The sequence below is a fragment of the Strigops habroptila genome, chromosome 3, assembly GCF_004027225.2.
Source record: "Strigops habroptila isolate Jane chromosome 3, bStrHab1.2.pri, whole genome shotgun sequence".
NCBI classification, from domain to species: domain Eukaryota; kingdom Metazoa; phylum Chordata; class Aves; order Psittaciformes; family Psittacidae; genus Strigops; species Strigops habroptila.
Genome location: NC_044279.2, coordinates 35153701 through 35172451, shown reverse-complemented (window position 1 = coordinate 35172451; position 18751 = coordinate 35153701). Strand labels below are relative to the sequence as shown.

Below are 18751 nucleotides of genomic sequence, written 5' to 3'. Positions count from 1 at the left end.
GCTCCAAGCCCCGTCCAACCTGGCCTTGAACACTGCCAGGGATGGGGCAGCCACAGCTTCCTGGACAGCCTGTTCCAGTGTCTTACAACCCTCACAGTAAAGAATTTCTTCTTAATATCTAGATCCCACACTTTCCAATACACCATCACCTTTCCTTTTGTCTTTTGATATGTACACATGCAGTTATCATTCCCTTTATCTGTGGGCCTTCCCTATAAAGTATCTGTTGAGATTTAGTCCATGACTTCAGGCTCCATCTGTCATTACAGTCTTATCAGGGCAGGAAGGATGTGGTGTTTGCTATTTTGACCTGAAATAAATGTAATGCTGAAGTGAGGGGTCATCTGATCTGTATAATATAGTGTACTGTTTTCATGCTACTTGTTATTGTGTTCTTTATACGTTCTCTTTTCATCTACAGATTTACTTGTTTTCTGCATGACACTTGGATGAGTGCTATAGCACTTATTATTTAGCTCTGTAAAACCTGGTTTACCATGTTATCGGACCACAGCTTGTACATTTAAATTTGTAATATATTTTCTCCAAACAAGCAGCATATTCCTGGAGAAAGCTTTCTACTAGAGGGCAGTCTTACACCAGCAATTAGTAGGCTTTTTTCCTTGGTACATTTTTTGCTAGTTGAATATACCTAAAAAGAAAAAAAAAATAAAAAATACATGTTTCTATAATGTGTCATATCTTTCTGTTTTCATCTTTTTATATTGTGAAGTATAATATTGTGGTTTCCCCTCACATAGCGTTGTTAGCAAATATTTTTTAAGGAGTATATGAGTTTGGTGTTAGATGTGCAACTTACTCTGTATCAATAGCATGTAGAAATACAGGCTTGAGACATTCCAGTGAATGGTATAATATTATCCCAGCAAGTATTTAGTAAGAAAGCCAGAGACTGAATGCTGTAAATGCTCCATAGGAAATCCCACTCTAACACATGATCCGAACTAGTCTTCGAGTGGTGAAGCACCTTGTTAGAAATATTGAAAGAAGAAGGGATGAGGGAAGCAGTTTGTTGAGTATTCGTCCTATAAAAAGAAAGTTTTCTTCTGTTCTTGTTTAGCTTTTAAAGTGTGGAGCACAAGGGAAATAGGAATTGGAACTTAAGCTGTCTCTTGATTTAACAGTCCATTTCATCACCGTCAGATTTCTCATTTCTTCAACCCAATCTTTGAGAAGACCACATGCCATCTTCGTTTTTCCCAGGTTTCTGAGAATTGTGCAAAACTTAAATGCCAGCTGCATCTGAGGTGGTGTGTTTAAAAGTAACCTCATCCGTGCAGCCCTGTGCTTTGGTAAGTCAGCATGAGGGAGTCAGAGATCCACAGGTTGGGTGTTGCTGTCATGGCCTTGACTCTGCAGGTGGGCTCTGCAGAGCTTCTGGAAGGAGGTGGTGGACCAGAAATGAGGAGATGGAGAAGTGAACATTTGTTTAGCCCACACACACACAAATCCAAGGAAACCTGTTAAAAAGTACAAATATGGTTTTCTTCTTGAAAGGGCAGGTGATAAACTGAGCAGAGCAGTGAAAGAAAAGATTCTATAAATTCAACCCCAAATTAATTCTTCCCCCTTTCCCCCACCCCACTCTACTGCTGCTTGAGTAATCACATTTGCCCTCTGTCCCCATTCAGGAGCATTCACTTTAAATTGTGCAGCATTTTCTCTGGTGCTATTTTTAAATGTCTTTAACTACGGGGTACCTTGATGATGAATGCTGAGGACCATCAGTGACTGAAATAGGAATCCTATGCCAGCATATTGTCATAGTGAATCAGGTTGCAGGGCTTCATGTGATGCATTATTAATTGTCACTGTAATGTGAGGATACATACTGATTAATCCTGCAGTACTCTTTGCCATAAAGATGGGGCAGAATATTTGTTTTATGTGGCACAAGGCTGGTTGCCTAGCACAGGTGGCTGAGAATGTCATTGGTAATAGAAGAAAGCTTTTCTCTGAGGATGGGGTGGCAATTGCCCACCCAGTTCAGACTTTATGAGAACCAAAGATGTGCTCTAATGCATTTTGTGAGTGTAGTTCATATTTGGAACAATAATAGTCAAGGGTGGGTTGTAGTTTTCGGAATAAATCTTAAATAAGTCTTTCAAATAAATCAATAAACATGATTTATTTGCCTGTTTGGAATTAGCTTCATTAAAATATTCTGAAGGTTTACAATGTAGGAGCACCGTCCAGCTTACCTAAAAGATTTGTCCCAAGTTGATCACTATATATTGCTAAGGCTGCCTATTTTTTTCCTATAACTGAGCAAAATAGGTAATTGCTTGGTGGCTGTGGAGATCATCTCAGCGGTAGAAGGAAAAGCGAGCACCTTTTTGTGCTTTTTGTCTCATCTGTGTTCCCTGACTGCTGGCCTTTCTTCATTTTCTGAGTCACTGCACCATATATTTAATTCTCATTGAATTGCTGTGGTTTTGGAGAATTCATCTCTTTCAAATAGAGGAGCCATTTTTATTCTCAGGGTGGGGGAAAGGAATTTGTTGTTTCTTCCTTTTTTTAGACAGCTAATGGGTTATTCATGGTTATACTCTCTTTGCTAGTTCAAAAGTAAATGAAGCTTCATAGGAATACACAGAATTTTTTGGAGACTAATATTTAGGTTACAGTAATGCCTGCAGTTCCCAGCTGAAGTTAAGGCCCTAGAGCATCTCACACAGAAAGTATGTGTAAGAGTGGCATAGTAGTCGTCATCTTCCCTGACTATATATACTTATTATACAACCCTCTCAGTTGTCTGGAGTACTTCTGCAGTTGATAGGGAGAAATAAATCTACTTCAGAATGAGATGGGCATAGTCTGAAAGTGCAGGATTTTTCTCTCTGAGTATAAGGGCAATTTAGAGGAATATGTTGCAGGTGTGCAGTGTAGATGTCTGAACTTAGCTGAACTGGTAGCAACAGTTTAAGAATTACTAGTCCAAGTTAAAAAGGGTAAGAACAGTGAACTTCAGAAGAGCCACCATAGCTGACATGGCCATGCTGTGTTCATGTCAGTGATAGCCCAAGAATACAGCTCAGGCCCATATGAGCTTCTCTGTCATAATTTGTGCTGCCCATTGCCTTAGAGGAAGTACGTGGTAACATTTCCATTTCACTGTTCGTCATGGGCCATTGTTCTGGTCTGTTTTAAAGCTTCGCGGTCTTTAATGGCATCTTATTTAACTACCAAGTTCACGGAAGGCTTGTTCAGTGCAGGACATATCCAGTGTTGTGCTCAGAGTAATGAGAGTGAATTGTGTTTGTAACTGTTCTCCTTTATCTTCTGAAAAGCTTTAATACAGACTTCGATGGGGGCTGGCTTTGGAAAACTTAAGATGATCAGTGTGTGTGTGGGGGGGAATCTATTCTTAGTTGTATGTTTCTGTTACAGTTTGGGGGCAGAGGGAGGGTGATGGCAGAATACCTTCTTCCTCTAGGTGGAAGGTAAAATATTTCAATCAGAGTTGTAATGCCTTCATGCTTTTTCTCCCAAAGGCAGCACATCTCCAAAGGAGTAACACCCTTCGAATTACATGAGGACATAAGCTGTGGGATAATTCATCTATGGTGCATCATAAGGTGGATTTTGGCCAGGGAGCCAAACCCCAAGAGAATGGGAGCAGAAGTAGTTTAATGTAGGACTCCAGGAGGAACAGCATTGCCATTTTCAATAAATGGTTTCAGTTTTCAGTTTAAATACTTTCATTTTGGGATACTTATTTTTTGGCAAAATACTTTACGTTTTGCATAAATAACAATATATTTTTGCAAACAGGTTTTTTAGTCAGTAAGCCCATTATCCATTAAAAATGGCTTAAGCAGAATTTTACAGCCAACTGTTGTGTGAACCTAGAGGGATTCTGAGCCCAGAGCAAACTAGCACAACTGCCAGGCATGCCTTCAGGGGTGACATTTCACAACAGGTTTTTGGTGAGTTTACCAGACTGGGTAGGTGGGTGGGTCTGGCTAAGGAGCTGCATTCGGAAATGTGTATGTTTGTTGGTTTTTTCACCATTATATGATGCATCCTGTGTGATCCTTACTGGGGTAAGTAATCCAGCACCGAATGGTAATGCTCCCTTTTCTCAGCATTTCAGTAATGAAGTGAAGAGTGCACAATAGACTCTGATTTCCTTCTCATGAAGGAACTCTCCACAGTGTAGAATAACTGTTGTTAATGCAAAAGAATATCTTTGAACTTTACTACTGCAGCAGTGCTATAAGCTAAAAACAGAATAGATTTATATAATTTTTATTATCAAGGCTTTTAAATGTGCATTTCAACAAACTTAGTTATAAGAAATAAAGCTCATTCAGCGAGGAATTTTGCCCTTTGAACAGCATGAACTTGCAGTGATGGTCTATATACTTGTTGCTAAAAGAGACATTTTGCATTAGCTTTTGGATTTTGTAGCTTAGGGCAACAATGAATGATGCCTTTTGGATCAGCAAATGACAATTTGTGGTGTTCCTACTCCAATCTGTTTGCCCTGTCCATAAATCTGAAATAAGCAGTGCTTTGGGCATGAGGTGCTGGGAGGCAGGTGGTGCCTAGACTACATGCTGATCTCTTGCGTAAGGGAGCAGTGTTCGGGTGAATGTAACAAATCATGTCTATCATCCTAAGTTAGACCACAGTCAGCATGACATGCAGACACAATTTTTAAGTTCCTTTGACTGCAGTGAGATAGGTTATGCTTTCTTAGTATGAGGTGGTTTGGAACAGTATTGCCTGATTTCTGTCCCTTTCAAAATGATTTATTTTTAAATCTGTATTAGTCCACCCACATCTGACTAGCAAGGCAGCCCCACAAAGTTATTTCAGCATAGATGGGAGAAAGGAGGGGAGAGGCTGGACAGACTCTTTCCACGTGCTGCTGCCTAATATGCTATCATGCAAAGACATATATTGCTATGCCTTAAAAGCTTCCCTGAGGTGAATTTCTCAGAAAAAGTTGAGGTTATCTAGGGTATGGCTCCTTGACGTCTTTCAGACAGACCAGAGCTTGTGCTGCCCAGAACTTAATCTGCCTTCAGCCATAAGTTAAATGGGTCCTCTCTGGGTGATAAGGCACCCCACCACAAAAGCATGATTTCTGCTCTTATCAGAGCAATAGCAGAGCTGATCTATTCCTGTCAGACGAGACTATGTAGAGAGAAAGGGAGAAATATTTGAAAATCACAGGATTAATCAATAACTGCTGAACAAATATATAACATTACCATATATACCTGAATTTTAATAATGAGGTCTACAAAATTTACTTTTTCCAGGTACTCTGCCTGTATAAGAGCAGTTGTGCTGACTGGCATGCTAGGACTTGAGATAAAATACAAGATCTAAGAGCACACTGTTTTGCAGAGAGCTATACCAAAACACTTGTATAGCTCTTTGGATCCAGAGAAGGGCAACAAAGCTGGTGAACGGCCTGGAGCACAAATCTTATGAGAAATGCCTGAGGGAACTGGGGTGGTTTAGTCTGGAGAAGAAAAGGCTCAGGGGAGACCTTATCACTCTCTACAACTACCTGAAAGGAGGATAGAGATAGGAGGTGGCTGGTCTCTTTTCCAGAGATAAAGGAACAATAGGTGACAGGTAACAGCTTGAGGTAACAGCCTCAAGCTGTGTCACAGGCGGTTTAGACTGGATATTAGGAAGACTTTCTTCACCAAAAGCGTGATCACATACTGGAACAGGCTGCCTAGAGAAGTGGTGGAATCATTGTCCCTGGAAGTGTTTGAAAAATGTGTAGATGAGGCCCTTAGTGACGTAGTTTAGTGGTGGTCTTGGCAGTCCTGGGGTAAAGGTTGGACTTGATGATCTTAAAGGTCTTTTCCAACCTAGTTGATTCTATGATTCTGATCAGAGGGTATGTAACTTCAGTACTGTACAGGAAACTTTTCAAGAGGACTGTGAAGAATGAGGCTGTGAACACCTAGGCTAGCATGTGGAGTACAGCTGATCCTACTTGTGCCTACCATCCTCCAGGACCTGTGTGCTATGCTGGTTCCTGGGCTGGCCAGTCAGGGAAAGCTTCACCTGTGCTATCTGTCTGCATGGATGGACCTTATCTATCAGTAATAGAAGTGGGGATCAAGTCTTCTTACTAGTTGTCAAACTAGTTCTTCAAACTAGTTGTCTGATCTGTGCCATCATTAGGAAATTAACTTAGTCTCACAGTCATAGCAGTTCTTGGTCAGTGCAACCTGTGGTGGCTGTAAGATAAGAAAGATTACAAGTTCAGAGGGGGATTTTTTTGGTTGTTTTGCTGGGGGTCTTTTAGAGTGTTAAGGAAAAGAAAAAAAAAAAGGTGGGATAATGCGGCAAAAATAAGCATCTCTCCTTCCTGCCAGAGCTGTACTAACACAGTGGGCATTTCTCCATTTCAGAAAGAAGGTTACCTCTGGGAAGGTTACCTGTGTTCTACCTGCTGCCCATGTGCCACTATTCACCTCAGCCATGGCTCTGTAACAGTGACCATCTCTTTTTTCCTTCCCTTTCTTCCCCTTGTGCTTCTCCAGGACACGGATGGGATCAACCTGTACTACTGGTCCCTGTTTGATGGACACGCTGGATCAGGGGCAGCTGTGGTGGCTTCCAAACTGCTGCAGCACCACATCCTGGAGCAGCTCCAGGACATCGTGGACATCCTGAGGAACACGGCCGTCCTCCCACCCACCTGCCTGGGAGAGGAGCCTGATAACCCAGCCACCAACAGCAGGACGCTGACACGGGCGGCCTCCCTGCGTGGTGGTGTGGGGGCCCCGGGCTCGCCCAGCACCCCTCCAACACGCTTCTTCACTGAGAAGAAGATCCCACATGAGTGCCTGGTTATTGGGGCCATAGAAAGTGCATTCAAGGAGATGGTATGTATATCTCAGGGCTCTGAAGGCCTTGTTGCTTACATTAATGAGTTGCATGGCCTGGGGAAGATGAACATTTAGGAATTTTTTTCACTTTTTTCCCCCCCCTACTTAAACACCATCTGAGTGTGGGCAGAATTGTTTAAGAGCCTCAACAGTTTACCTGGTACATCCCTGTGAGGCAGAAACTGCATCTGAAGTCCTGGGCAGCGCCACAGCCACATTTGTAGATTACTTGACTCTTAGAGGTTTGGTGCTCTCCTTCTTCACACACACACACACACAACCCCCCCCCTCATTTCTCTTTTGAGATAAAAACTAGTATTGCCTGAGATCTGAGCTTGTTCTTTTTCTTTTTTTTTTTTTTCAATTTTTTATTCTTTTTAAAAAATGCTCTTACTTGACCAGAAGGTTTTTGAACTAATGAGTGTTTCCCAAAGGTTTTATTTCTTGTCTGACAAGAAGTATTTGATTTTTGGTTTTGCTAATATATATGAATTTTGTTTAGTACATGCGTCTGATTGTTGTTATAATGAGGTGGTACTTCACTTTGTATTCTGAATAGCAGTTATCTTGCTGCTTGTCCTTTCTCCCCAAAGGAAGTGCAGGCAAACAGATCCACCAACTGGGTTTGGACTTTTAGGTGGGTAGGTCCAGAAGCAGGATCCACAGCTGTGGCTTAGGCATTGTTCAGCGTGGAGCACGCAAGCAGATTTATGCACTGCAGCTAGTGCGCAAAGTTTCTGCTAGCTGAAAACAAAGAGGAGGATGCATTAAAATCTCCAGTCAGTTTAGCATGCCCTTTTCAGAAAGGGAGGACTAGCTTGCTGCCTTCTTTGGCAACGGACACTGCCCATCCACTGCACCCTAGGGGGTTCAGAGCATACTTAAGAGGGGGACACCAATTTCATGCTTCAGCTGGGGAGGTTTTCAGGCCAGAATAGCACCAGGCTTTATTTTGTCTTCACACCTCTGGCAGGTGTTCACACAGATTATCTCAGATCATGTCCAGACACCTGACTGCTTGGGTGGGCTTTTATGGATAGAGTATGACAAATGCAGAAGCCCTGGATAATTCACTACAGTTATAGTATCTGGGTCATAGTAATCTGTTCTACCTTTTTCTAAACTGAAGTCCAGTTAATATTTTATTTTTCTCCCTGTGTCTTTGTTCATATGCTACAGATCATATACCTTAATTCCTACTTACGATCTTCATCAGAGGGCTGAAGTTCAGTCTGTCTTTGCTATATCTTAATATCCTTTCCAACCCTAACTATTCTGTGATTCTATGATTCTATATAAATGATTCTGTGTCTACCACAATGCAATATAATTTCAGCATAAAGTTTTACATTAAAAGGAAGCCTTATAAAAATAATCAGATTAGGAAAAGCGATATGTAATTATACCTACTTTAAGCTCTTGGACGAGTCTTGTGCTTACAATTGGTTTAGGCAAAAGAGTATTTTCTTTGGTTGTGTAAGGGAGCAGTTCATAAGGTCAACACTCCTGAGTCTCATTTATGTTTGCAATGATTGATCTTCCTCCTACCTCTGTCTAACTTCCTTATACTCCTTTGGGATGTAGTCTTTAGGTGAAGCCTCTTCTACGTGGTGAATGGATGTTGTTGAGTTAGGGCCATGCATTTGAGATGTGCATAAGGTATGAGGGTTTTGTGCCAGCAGTGTATCATTTTACCTGGCACTTGGTGAAAGCTTGTGTTTCCTGGACACGTAGGCAGACTTCTTGTTGGTTTCCTGAAACACCCATCACTGCAAATAAGCCCTTTGAACCTGGTGAAAATGCTAAGTAAATACAGATTAATATTGTTTTTTAAACAGTCCAACCTGACAGGTTTATCTAAGGATGGTTTTGTGTCCTTTGGCTGGGAGCATTTAGCATGCCATTACTTTTTTCCCCAACTGCCTTTTGAATTCAAGTGAAGTTCTCCCTGGTTTTACTTCCAGTCTCAAATACAATGCAATTCATCCCTTTCAAAAGGCTTTTTAAAATTATTTTTCCTTCATGGGGTGTCGTTTCCTTTAGACAGTGCTTGTCTGACAGCTACATGCTGTAAAACACTGTGGAAAGCTGACATAAACCAAGTCACTGCCTAACTTAGAAATTTAACACTGAAGCTGTCCCCTTTTTGAAGTAATTTAGATGGTGTTTCCTGATTGTGTTGGAACTGGGATTAGCAAGTTTGTGTTGTGTTCTCAGATAACTTACTGTCCTGTTTAAAAAATAAAAAATGCTCATGTCAGTAATTATCAGTGATCACAGTTTTTCCAGTTAAAAGGAAATAAATAAGCTCAAGTTCTGAAAGTATCGCAAGTCAAATCCTCTAATTTTAATCTCTTGAGTTTTAAGACGTACATTTACAGATTCAGTTCTAGGGAGCCAAGAGGGATGTTTCCAACTGCTGTTCTGTACTGGATGGAAGCATCAAACTATAATCCCTTCCCTGTATTTAGCCTTGCATGCATGTGTGTGATGCAGTATGTATTTTAAAGAAAGATTAAGGGGAGAGAGCACCTATTCCACACAGAACCCAGTTTAATTTTGGATGGGTAAAAATGGCACAGAACTAATCTGTATGATTTATTGGAAGGTGTACATATGTGTTGCATCATGATTTTCTTCTTTGTTGAGATTTTTTTGAGTCAGATGAAATCTAGACAGGCACAACTTTAACTTCAACAATCTTGGGAGAGCAACATATGTTTTACGGTTTTCCTTTTGAAAAGCTTCCTCTGATTAAATAACCAGTAGAAGTGAGGAGGGTTGAAACAGTGTTACAGGCAGTTTGATGCCTTTTTGATAGAGGTGAAGCAGATTAAGGAGTTAATTCTGTGTTTATGCCTTCCGAAACATGATTTAAAAAAAATATTATCTTTTAAGCAGATACCTGATGCTGTGTGTGTAGGGAGTAAAGCTGCTTTCTATCAAGCAAGATTGAGATCCAGGAGGAAAGGATCGTACTCTGGAGATGCATACGGATGAAAAATAGTTATTTTAGTTGTTGTTGCAGTATGCTAACTTGCTGAATGATGGTACTGCAATTTGAATGTACCTACTTCTCTTTTCAAGGTCCTAAATTCCTCAGACTTAGCACCGGCTGTAGCTGGCATTCACTTCCTGTGTGGCCACGCTCACTGCTTTTCATGCCTGCCCTCGCCCCTGCAGCGCCTGCATCGGCTCTGCTCCGGCCACCAGCACAAACCCGTCCGCCTTGCTGAGGCTGACAGCGGTGTGCGTCCCAGTGTCCTTCAAGTGTCCAACACCCGTGGGTCGAGACAGGGGAAGGGAAAGTTGGGGTCCTTCAGGACCCTGAGAGCTGCTGGCCCACACCGCGCTCCGCAGCTCGGAGCCCCTCCGCCGGGCCTCCACGAGGTGGCACGAGCATCCCGCCATCGAGGGTCTGGGAGCCTCCACAGAGCAGATGGTAATGGCTTCCTGGCATAACCTTCGTCTTTTTCGGAGGAGATGGCATGATTAGCCCTTGCTTTCACTCCGGGAAGCCCAGGTACAAGCCTTAGTGAGGCAGGTGCTGCGGAGACACAAGCGGTCTGGACAGCAGGGATGGTCTGTCACAGGGCTGATGCAGCATCCTCAGACTGCTTCTGTAATCCATAGAGAAAGCAATCCCTGCTCTGGAAATGTACCACATGGCACTTCATGGTGTCCTCTGCAGGCTTTGCTCCATCCTTCCTAAGCTCCCTCACCCAGGGAAGGGGAGTCAGGGGGACCATGCGTGAGGCAACCCCTGTGAGCACCCTGCTCCTACCTGCCACTACAACGTGCATACTCAAAAGGGGGGCAGAGCACAGACTATATTACCTGCTTCCTTGGTGTAAAATGATAGCCTTTTGGACAGAAGACATAAAAATTGTTTTATTTTTTATTTTTTTCTTCCCTTTTTTCTTTCCTGTCTGAGTGGCACATCCTGCCCTTCGGACTGAAAGGTGCATTGTTTGACTCTGCCCAGCATTGCTCAGCTCTTCCCCTGCACACAGATTGCTATGTGGGGATCAGCTGCATGCTATAGAAAAGAGGAGGAAAAAAAAGGAAAGGAGGAAAAAAGAAGAAAAGCTTGCTCTGGATTCTTTCTTCAGGTGAAAAATGAGAAAAGCTTTATATACACTCTGACTTTGTCTAAAATGAGCCCCTTTACACTCATAAAGACTTCAGAAGTGTTCTGGGGTTTCTGCCCCTGTTCGTGCTGCACTGCTTTCCTAGCAGCACTGTTATAAAGTATTTCCTTAAAAGCCAGTGTCTCTACATCACAATGAGTTAGTGGTGTTGGTGGGCTTTCTGTTATTTTGGTTTATTTTTCTCCTCAAATCTTGTTGAGCTGTCAGAAAGCCTTCCCTTCTTTCTCTCCTCCCAAGAAAGGGAATGTCACAGTATGTAGTATCAAATCAAAAGTGGCACTGAATGTACCCTGGCAAGCCATAGTAGTAAATTTAAGTTCTGAACAGCAACTAGGTGGAAGATCCCATGAACAGCAATGATTCAAGAAATATCTAGTACACAGATCTAGTTTAAGTCAAGGAAACTGAAAATGAGGCCCTAAGGATTATCCATCTCCTCTCCTATAATAGATGCTTCTGAATTCTGCTTTTTGAAAGAAATTTTAATTTAGGCATTTCATCACTTACAAAGTTGTACATATGACAGAGCTGAAACCAGGTGAGGAATTGTGCATTGTTTGAAGGTCTCAGAGGATACTCTGACCTGCGGAGACGAAGGTTGTTTAAAATTCCTGGCAGTGCCTGGAAAATCCACTGTAGTATTTGTAAGTTTAAATTTTTTTGATGGTTAGAAACGTCTGCTTCCTTTGAACTGTTCTTTTCAGCTTAATTTAAAAGTATATAGAAACCATGGGGAGGAAAATCAGCTTCTCTATGGCAAGATTAGATAAAGAGGCATTTATAACAGGCCTATGTCTGTGACCAAAGGTTCTGCGAGATTTCATTTTTAGCTTGGAGGTGTTTTCTTCCTGGTCCTCACTGTCCCCGCTTCCCCCGCCCCAAAAAAAGAGGGAAAGAAAGGGGAAAACCGCAAGTCAGTGAGAGCACGGGTTGAGAGCCATCAGTAAAACCCCGAGTCTCTCTGCAGCAGAGTGCAGTTCTCCTGTACAGCAGAGGATGGCCTTGTCGGGCAGCGCTGAACATTTCTTGCTGTCCCCGCCACACTGCCTGCCTCGGTCCTGTATTCATGGCACAGATGGGATCAGTCCCAGCCAGCGAGGAGTTACGTTATTTGTGAGAGACACCTCTGTCCAGCCTGCTCAGGACAGCAACCCAAGCATCCCCGCTGCTGCCCCAGGTCGCCTCCCTCCCTGGAAATCTGTAGGAAACAAAGCGTGGTCCCTGGCCTCCTCCGACTCTGCACATTTTAAATCAAATTGCAGCTGTCATGGTTTGCATTTGTTGTGGTGCTTTTCCTCAGATAAATTTAGCTCTGAAATAAAGCTCTAAATCCCATACCCCAAGGCATGGACAATTTGAGCTGTTTGTTGCTCAGTACAAATATGAAAATGGCTGAAGTATAGCTCACACAAATACTGCATACACACACAAAGGCAAACAAATATATTCATAATAAAAAACACATACAAATAAGCAGGGTTTAGCTGTCAGTACTTGCAATAGCAATATTAAACAATGTTCCCTCTTTGTATCTGGTATTACAAACATTACAAATTTCAGTCTGGTTTGAAATTGGATTTGATTCTGGACGCAGGAGAGGAGGGTAATTTGTAACATGTTGTGTTATTACCCCAAACTAAACTAAGAAACAGCATAATTAATTCACTGGCATACACTTCAATTTTTGTTTAAAATGTATGCAGTACTGGAAAGCAGCTCATTTACGTGTCCTTTATGTTCTCCAAGCTTTCCAAGGATTTTATATATATATGTATGTATGTATTAATGTATTCTTTTGCTCTTGTACTTGATTGATTGTTGATGACAGATGTGACTTGTGTTTTCCACTTCTGTTAAGCAGGAGGATTTTTTTTATATATAATATTTCTTATGCTTAGAATCAGTTGGAAGCTAAACACAGGAAGAGCTATTTGAGTAGGTATGTACCTCCTTAAGTTTGGGCCTGTGACATGGATAAAGAAAAAGTCTTTTCAGGACCTCACAAAAGCAGTGAGATGAAACACAGGGTTAAATATTGTGGTTCATCCTGGAAAGGCTGTGAGTGCCTGGTATTTTTCAGTAAATTCTGCTCTACTGACCTTCCCCCCCTCCCACTCCCTTAACAAGTTTAGCATCCACCAATTCCCTTTGTTTCTGAAGGGTACCCTTGTGGCACGAGTGTGTCTTGCTGTTGTTTGTAAAGGTATATGCTCTGCAGTCTCAGCATCCCTTTTGGAGAGTAGGTAGTTATTCATGTCATAGCCAGGTCTCATTAATTATTTGCTGTCTATGCAAATCACTCTGCAATTATACCACCAGGTACCTGTTGTTAAGCTACATTTATCTTTGCCTTCATTGTGCTTTTTCTGTAGCAAATTCCCTTGCATCCCTCGGAGTTGCCATTTGTTCCTTGGTGCCTGATGTTTTACAATCTCCTGTCCTAATTTTCCCAAACATCTTTGTATCACAAATAATAGGTACTCCTCGACTTTCTGTTCTTCTCCCTGACCATTTGGCCAAAGCTGCAACAGTAAAGAAAACCAGTGGGACGTGTAGTTTAAGACAGACTCTTTTTTTGTCTTTTTTAGGGGGATCTTCATTTTCTAAAACATTAATTGCAGTACTGTCTTTATAAATGCTGTTCTTTTTTCCCATAGGATTTGCAAATAGAGCGAGAGAGGACTGTGTATAATATTTCTGGCGGCTGCACAGCCCTTGTGGTGGTGTATTTATTGGGGAAGCTTTACGTGGCAAACGCTGGTGATAGCAGGTGAGTAAGTGTGGTGTCTCCCCAGCTTCCCCAACATCACCCTAAATTCCCCAGCTCTGGTGTTACCAACTTCCTCAGTTGCAAACAGTATCACAAGAGGATTCAGTTTCTTGTCTGGACACTTACTGGTTCTCACAGAGGTTAATGCAAATGGCAGTGATAGGCTTCTAGTACCTTGTTGAATGGTGATTGCAGTCAGGGAGTTTGACGCCACTTGTGGCCCTGTAGCAGTTTTTGAATGACTTGATGGTTGTAGGGAAGTGGAAAGACATTAAACATTCTGTTGAAACAGAAGAGATGTTGGGTATATAGTAGAATTGTGTGTTGAACACTGACAAGGTGACCGCATCTGGAACAGCTGGTAGGGCTGGACTGGTTCAGTCAGAAGTGCTGTGGTTCTCGTCAACAGCCTTAGCCTTGATAGGCCAGCTGGTTCTTAGATTTTGGTGTAATTGAAGGTAGTCATCTGTAAGCAAATGGCTGCTATTCTTGCAGTGAGAGAGGAGGGGTGGGAGACACAGATTGTCACAGGTTAGGATTTTTCTTTAACCTATTCTGGCTTGTGTGCTTGTCCATTTCCCAGAACTGAATGCTGTTGTTCAGATGTTGCTTTGTTATATTTTGAAGTTGGATACCTGAAGACTTGTGGTGAGAGCTTTTTCTGTGTCTTCTTTGTTAGCTAAAGCTAGGAGCATACTGGAAATCTCCCACTTGCATTCTTTCCCTCTCTCTCACTCTCTGTCCATACCACCATCAGAGAGGGATAATGAGGCTATTCTTGCAAGACTTCAGACCTTCATGTGCCTCTTTTGGCAGTGCTCTGCATAGACAGGCCAGGGAAGATAGTTCCCCACATGATAAGGACTGCTGTTGTATTGTGTTAGTTAACAGCTGAGTAATTAAAGCCTGCAAAGGTATCAAACCAAATTGTCTTCAGGTGAAGACTGCTATGATCATGCATTTGAGTTTAAGGTTTGTGCATATACAGTTCATGTTCATAGTGTGTGTACTTACAGAGGCGGCACTTGAGCAAAGAGCATTGTAGTTTAAACCTAACATTTTTATTGCTCCTTATTGCTTTAAACTGTGTAGGAAGTCAGATATATCCTTTGTGCATAAAGTTCCTGTTCTTTTCATGTTGGTGAATAGCTGTTCTTAAGGTGCTGAATTTGCTTTATATATTGCATATTGTTCACCCAGTTCTTCTTGACAAGTGACATATTTGGATCTCCTTTTCACATAAAATTTCAAGTGAGTCCTCACAGAAGGTAGCTGCAAACATGTTTGAGCAGACCACCTATCCAGTCATCACAGCCACTAGCTGCACTGCATTCTATCTCTCTTGCCATTAAATTAGAAATAATAATAATGTTTTCTTGTGTTATGGCACTTGAAGTACAGTTGAGTCTCTTCCATTGGGTTGGATAAATTGCTTTACTGTCTCTTAGAAGTGTTCTGTGTAAAACTGGCTTTGCAGGACCTACTTCTGGGTAGTTGAGATGTTTGTTCTGAAATGTCTGGGACGGGCTGCTTTCAGTTCCTCAAGAGCAGTCTCTGCTTCATGCAGCCTCTGATAGTCAACGGGAAGAAACTCTTGCTGATGGTGGTCCTGAATTGGCGCCAGTGCCCAATGTAGTGAAAGACAGTAGGTCTTCAAGAGGCTTTGAATATTCGTTAAGCCCATCCCAAACATCTCTTCAGGAAAGAGGAAGAGCAGGAGTTAGAAGGGAAGCAATTGGCTAGGCTGGGTATTGTTTGAACCAGAACTCAAATTTTTCTACTTACTCCTCACGTCTTGTAGGTAACAGAGTCCCTCCAGATCCAGAATAGTTTGGTTTTGCACTTTACAAATGGACGTCACAGAAACCCTCTTCATGCTGAGGAGAATCCTCTGGATTCCCAAAATCTTTCACTTTCAAATAAGCCCACTTACAGATTTTCCTAGCTCAAGAAAACAAAAGCTTTTAAAGCATAGGTGATCAGTTGATCTGGGTCTCTCCCGTGAAATCCCCACTTCCCATGTGTCAGGGGAGAAAAAAAAACAAACCAGCTGCTGTAAAACATCTGAGTTGCTCCTCATCACTAAAAGGACATCTTAGGACTAGAAAAGCAGCTCTGAGGTTGTCTGCCTACTGCCAGGGTGCACAGTGCATTCCTGTATTTTTAAGAGCCCAGTCATGTAGCCAAGAAGTTTTATTTGTGTTAGTTGGAAAAATACGTTCCTTTTTGCTGTGTCATGCCTCATGTGGTCAACTTCACAGTTTGTACAGATACAGATGAGCGCACTGAGAAATACAATAAGGGAACTGCTCCTGAGAGGAAGAGTGGGTTTGTTTTTTCACCCAACTGGGGGGCTTCTGCTTGTTGCTGTTAGAAATAGGTGCCAAACCCCTTAATTCCTCGGTCAAGCTTTAGTTTTTTTGAGTTCACCTGCTCATTTGTGCCTCTTTTCTGTCCTCATTCTTCTTCTCCCCTCTCTACTCCCCCACTGGAAAAAAGCCTACAAATAAATCAAGTTACCTTTCCCACAGACAGGAGTCTGTGAGAGGATGTTTTATGCTGCAGGGGTGGGAAATAAACATTTTGGGTTCATGCAAACTTCATTTGTATTGCCTCTGCCCAGAAGAAGGTTAGGTCTTTTAATTCCATGCAACTTCAAAACAGTTTTTAAAGGTGGGTTTTGAACAGCTTCTGCTGTCATAGGACCAAGGTATGTGTAACAAACTGTTACTATCATAATGAGACTAAGGAAACGCCAAGTATGAGACTTGAATAATGATGTGCTGTGCGGTGCCAGCTATACCTCAGACTTTGTCTGTGGTATTCAGTTTAACCACCAAAGCTTCTCAAATCTAATCATTTCATGCCACGTACCCTGACAGTGTTGTATAGCAGCTGTCCTTTTGTAGTTGATGTGTAATTACATCATGAAAAGACTTTAATTACCATATTACTAAATTACCAGCCAGCAATCCTTTCAGGTTCAGCCCTAGCTCACTTCTATATGGACTATTAGGCTTCTCCAAGCTGAATACTTTTGGTTGGTGTAAAAGGGAGGAAAAATAGTGCTAATTGTAGGTTTTGTTATGAACTATTATTGAGCTTGATGTTATGGCATCACTAATGTCAATGATATAATTAAACTTCTGTTAATGATGCAGTCACAGTCCTGTAATAATTATACGATAACTGCACATGATACCAGAACCCTTCTAAAAATGAGGTGATGTATTCAGAGCCTGATAAAAACAATGTGGAGGGAGCTGCTTTCATCCTCTAATGGCTTGTCTGATCATTCTTGGACTCTGCCATAAATATACCTACTTGTACAGTCAAAATCCATGTCTGAATATTGGCCAAAACTTTTTCTAATGTTTCCCTCTCTCTCCTTTTCCTTCCTCTTAGTGGTTAGCATTGTCCATACAAGGTTGTCTAATTAGGGGCTGATAGTGCTATAGTCAATCGAGGATATAGTGCTTTTCTGGTGAGCATTGAGGTGCTGTGGTTTGCTTACCAGTTTGACACACACACTGGTGTGTGTGGTATCGTAACTAGGCCTGGCTCTCGGAATAGTGTCTTTTTTTTTTTTTTTTTTTTTAAATAAGGAGTAGTAAATCTTCTCTGCTCATTCTTTTAAACAGTATTGTTCTGCTTTACATTGTTAAAGTGACTTTTACTTCTAAACTGCCATAATACGCCTTATTAATCTCAGTTCTTTTTAGTTTTATGCTCTTTATTAAGATGTTGTTTTATAGCTAGTGATGAAGCAGTAGTAAAATAGGGACTTAATGTTTTCACTGATTACTGCCCAATTATTGTAAAGCCTCATGCAACATAACATTTGTCCAGTATCACTACAGTGACGATAATGCAGTATGATCATATTAATTATCTTTGGCACAAGTGTTCTTCTGGCTTTTGTGTTGTCTGGATGACGAGCTGCTCAGAGGCTGCAGGCACTGCCATTTTGTGCTCTGCTCAGAGCCATGTAGGGTAGCAGTGCTTTTATCATTATACAAGAGCAGAACATCACAAGTTGATTTGGCTTTTCCATATGCCCTGAAACACCCACTAAATCTGCAATAGGTTCTTGGGCTTTGTTGATTTATTGGCAGAACATGGGATCAAAGCAAAGAGCCTGATGTTTCGGAGGCTTCACAGACTTGCAAGGTTACAGGATTTTTTGCTTTGCTTCATCAGCTTTTTTTATCATCTTTCTGCCTCCTTGCTTTTGCTCCCCTGTGCTTAAGTTTTTGAGGCATATTCACCCTCTGCTTGAACATCATGTTCAGAAGCAAGTGTAGAATGAATGCTAAGGCATTTGGGATTGTTAAATGATAGGAGCTCGTTGAGTGATTGGGTTTTGTGGCACTTTTGTGTGGGTGCAGGTTATGCAACTTCACTGGTGCTTCAGGTACCCAGATGTGGGAGAGTGTGTTCATAACACCAACTTTTCCCAGTGTGATAAAACAGTGAATTGAGCATTGAGTTCTACTTTGTTTACAGTTTCAATTCTTTCTGGATTTGCTGCTTGTATTGAATCTCAGTGCTTTTATACTTCCTTCTCTTCTTTGTCATGGTGCTTGTCAGCTGCTTCCCTCATGCAGAGTTCTCATTGTAGGAAGTCAAATTTGGAGTATTTATCTGCTTTTATGAAGTAAATGGGAGAGGCAAGGAAACAGCCACATACCTGCTGACTGCACTGTAGCTTAAATAGAATTTCTGAGAAGTCAGAGTTGATGATTCTGACCCATTTTTGTGGTTCAGGGTATCTTCATCAAGGCAGTCCAGCAGGGTGATTTTTGCCAGAAGCACTAACACCATATGAGGATAGAAACCAAAAAGTGTTCTAGTACATTACTATTGTTGAGATAGTTTGCTTTAGTCTTTGTTTTTTAGAGTATTTTTAAGAAAGCTTAGTTTTCTTTCTTAACTATTAT

At 41.6% G+C, this 18751-nt stretch overlaps 1 protein-coding gene across 1 annotated transcript in view; it reads left to right on the top strand.

Annotated features, from left to right (window-relative positions):
• Nucleotides 1-18751, top strand: part of PPM1H (protein phosphatase, Mg2+/Mn2+ dependent 1H) — a 135312-nt gene that overhangs the window by 65168 nt on the left and 51393 nt on the right. The window contains exons 3-4 of the mRNA XM_030479694.1: nucleotides 6543-6887; nucleotides 13699-13811. Coding sequence (XP_030335554.1) covers nucleotides 6543-6887; nucleotides 13699-13811 — 458 coding nt within the window. The remainder of the gene's footprint in view (nucleotides 1-6542; nucleotides 6888-13698; nucleotides 13812-18751) is intronic.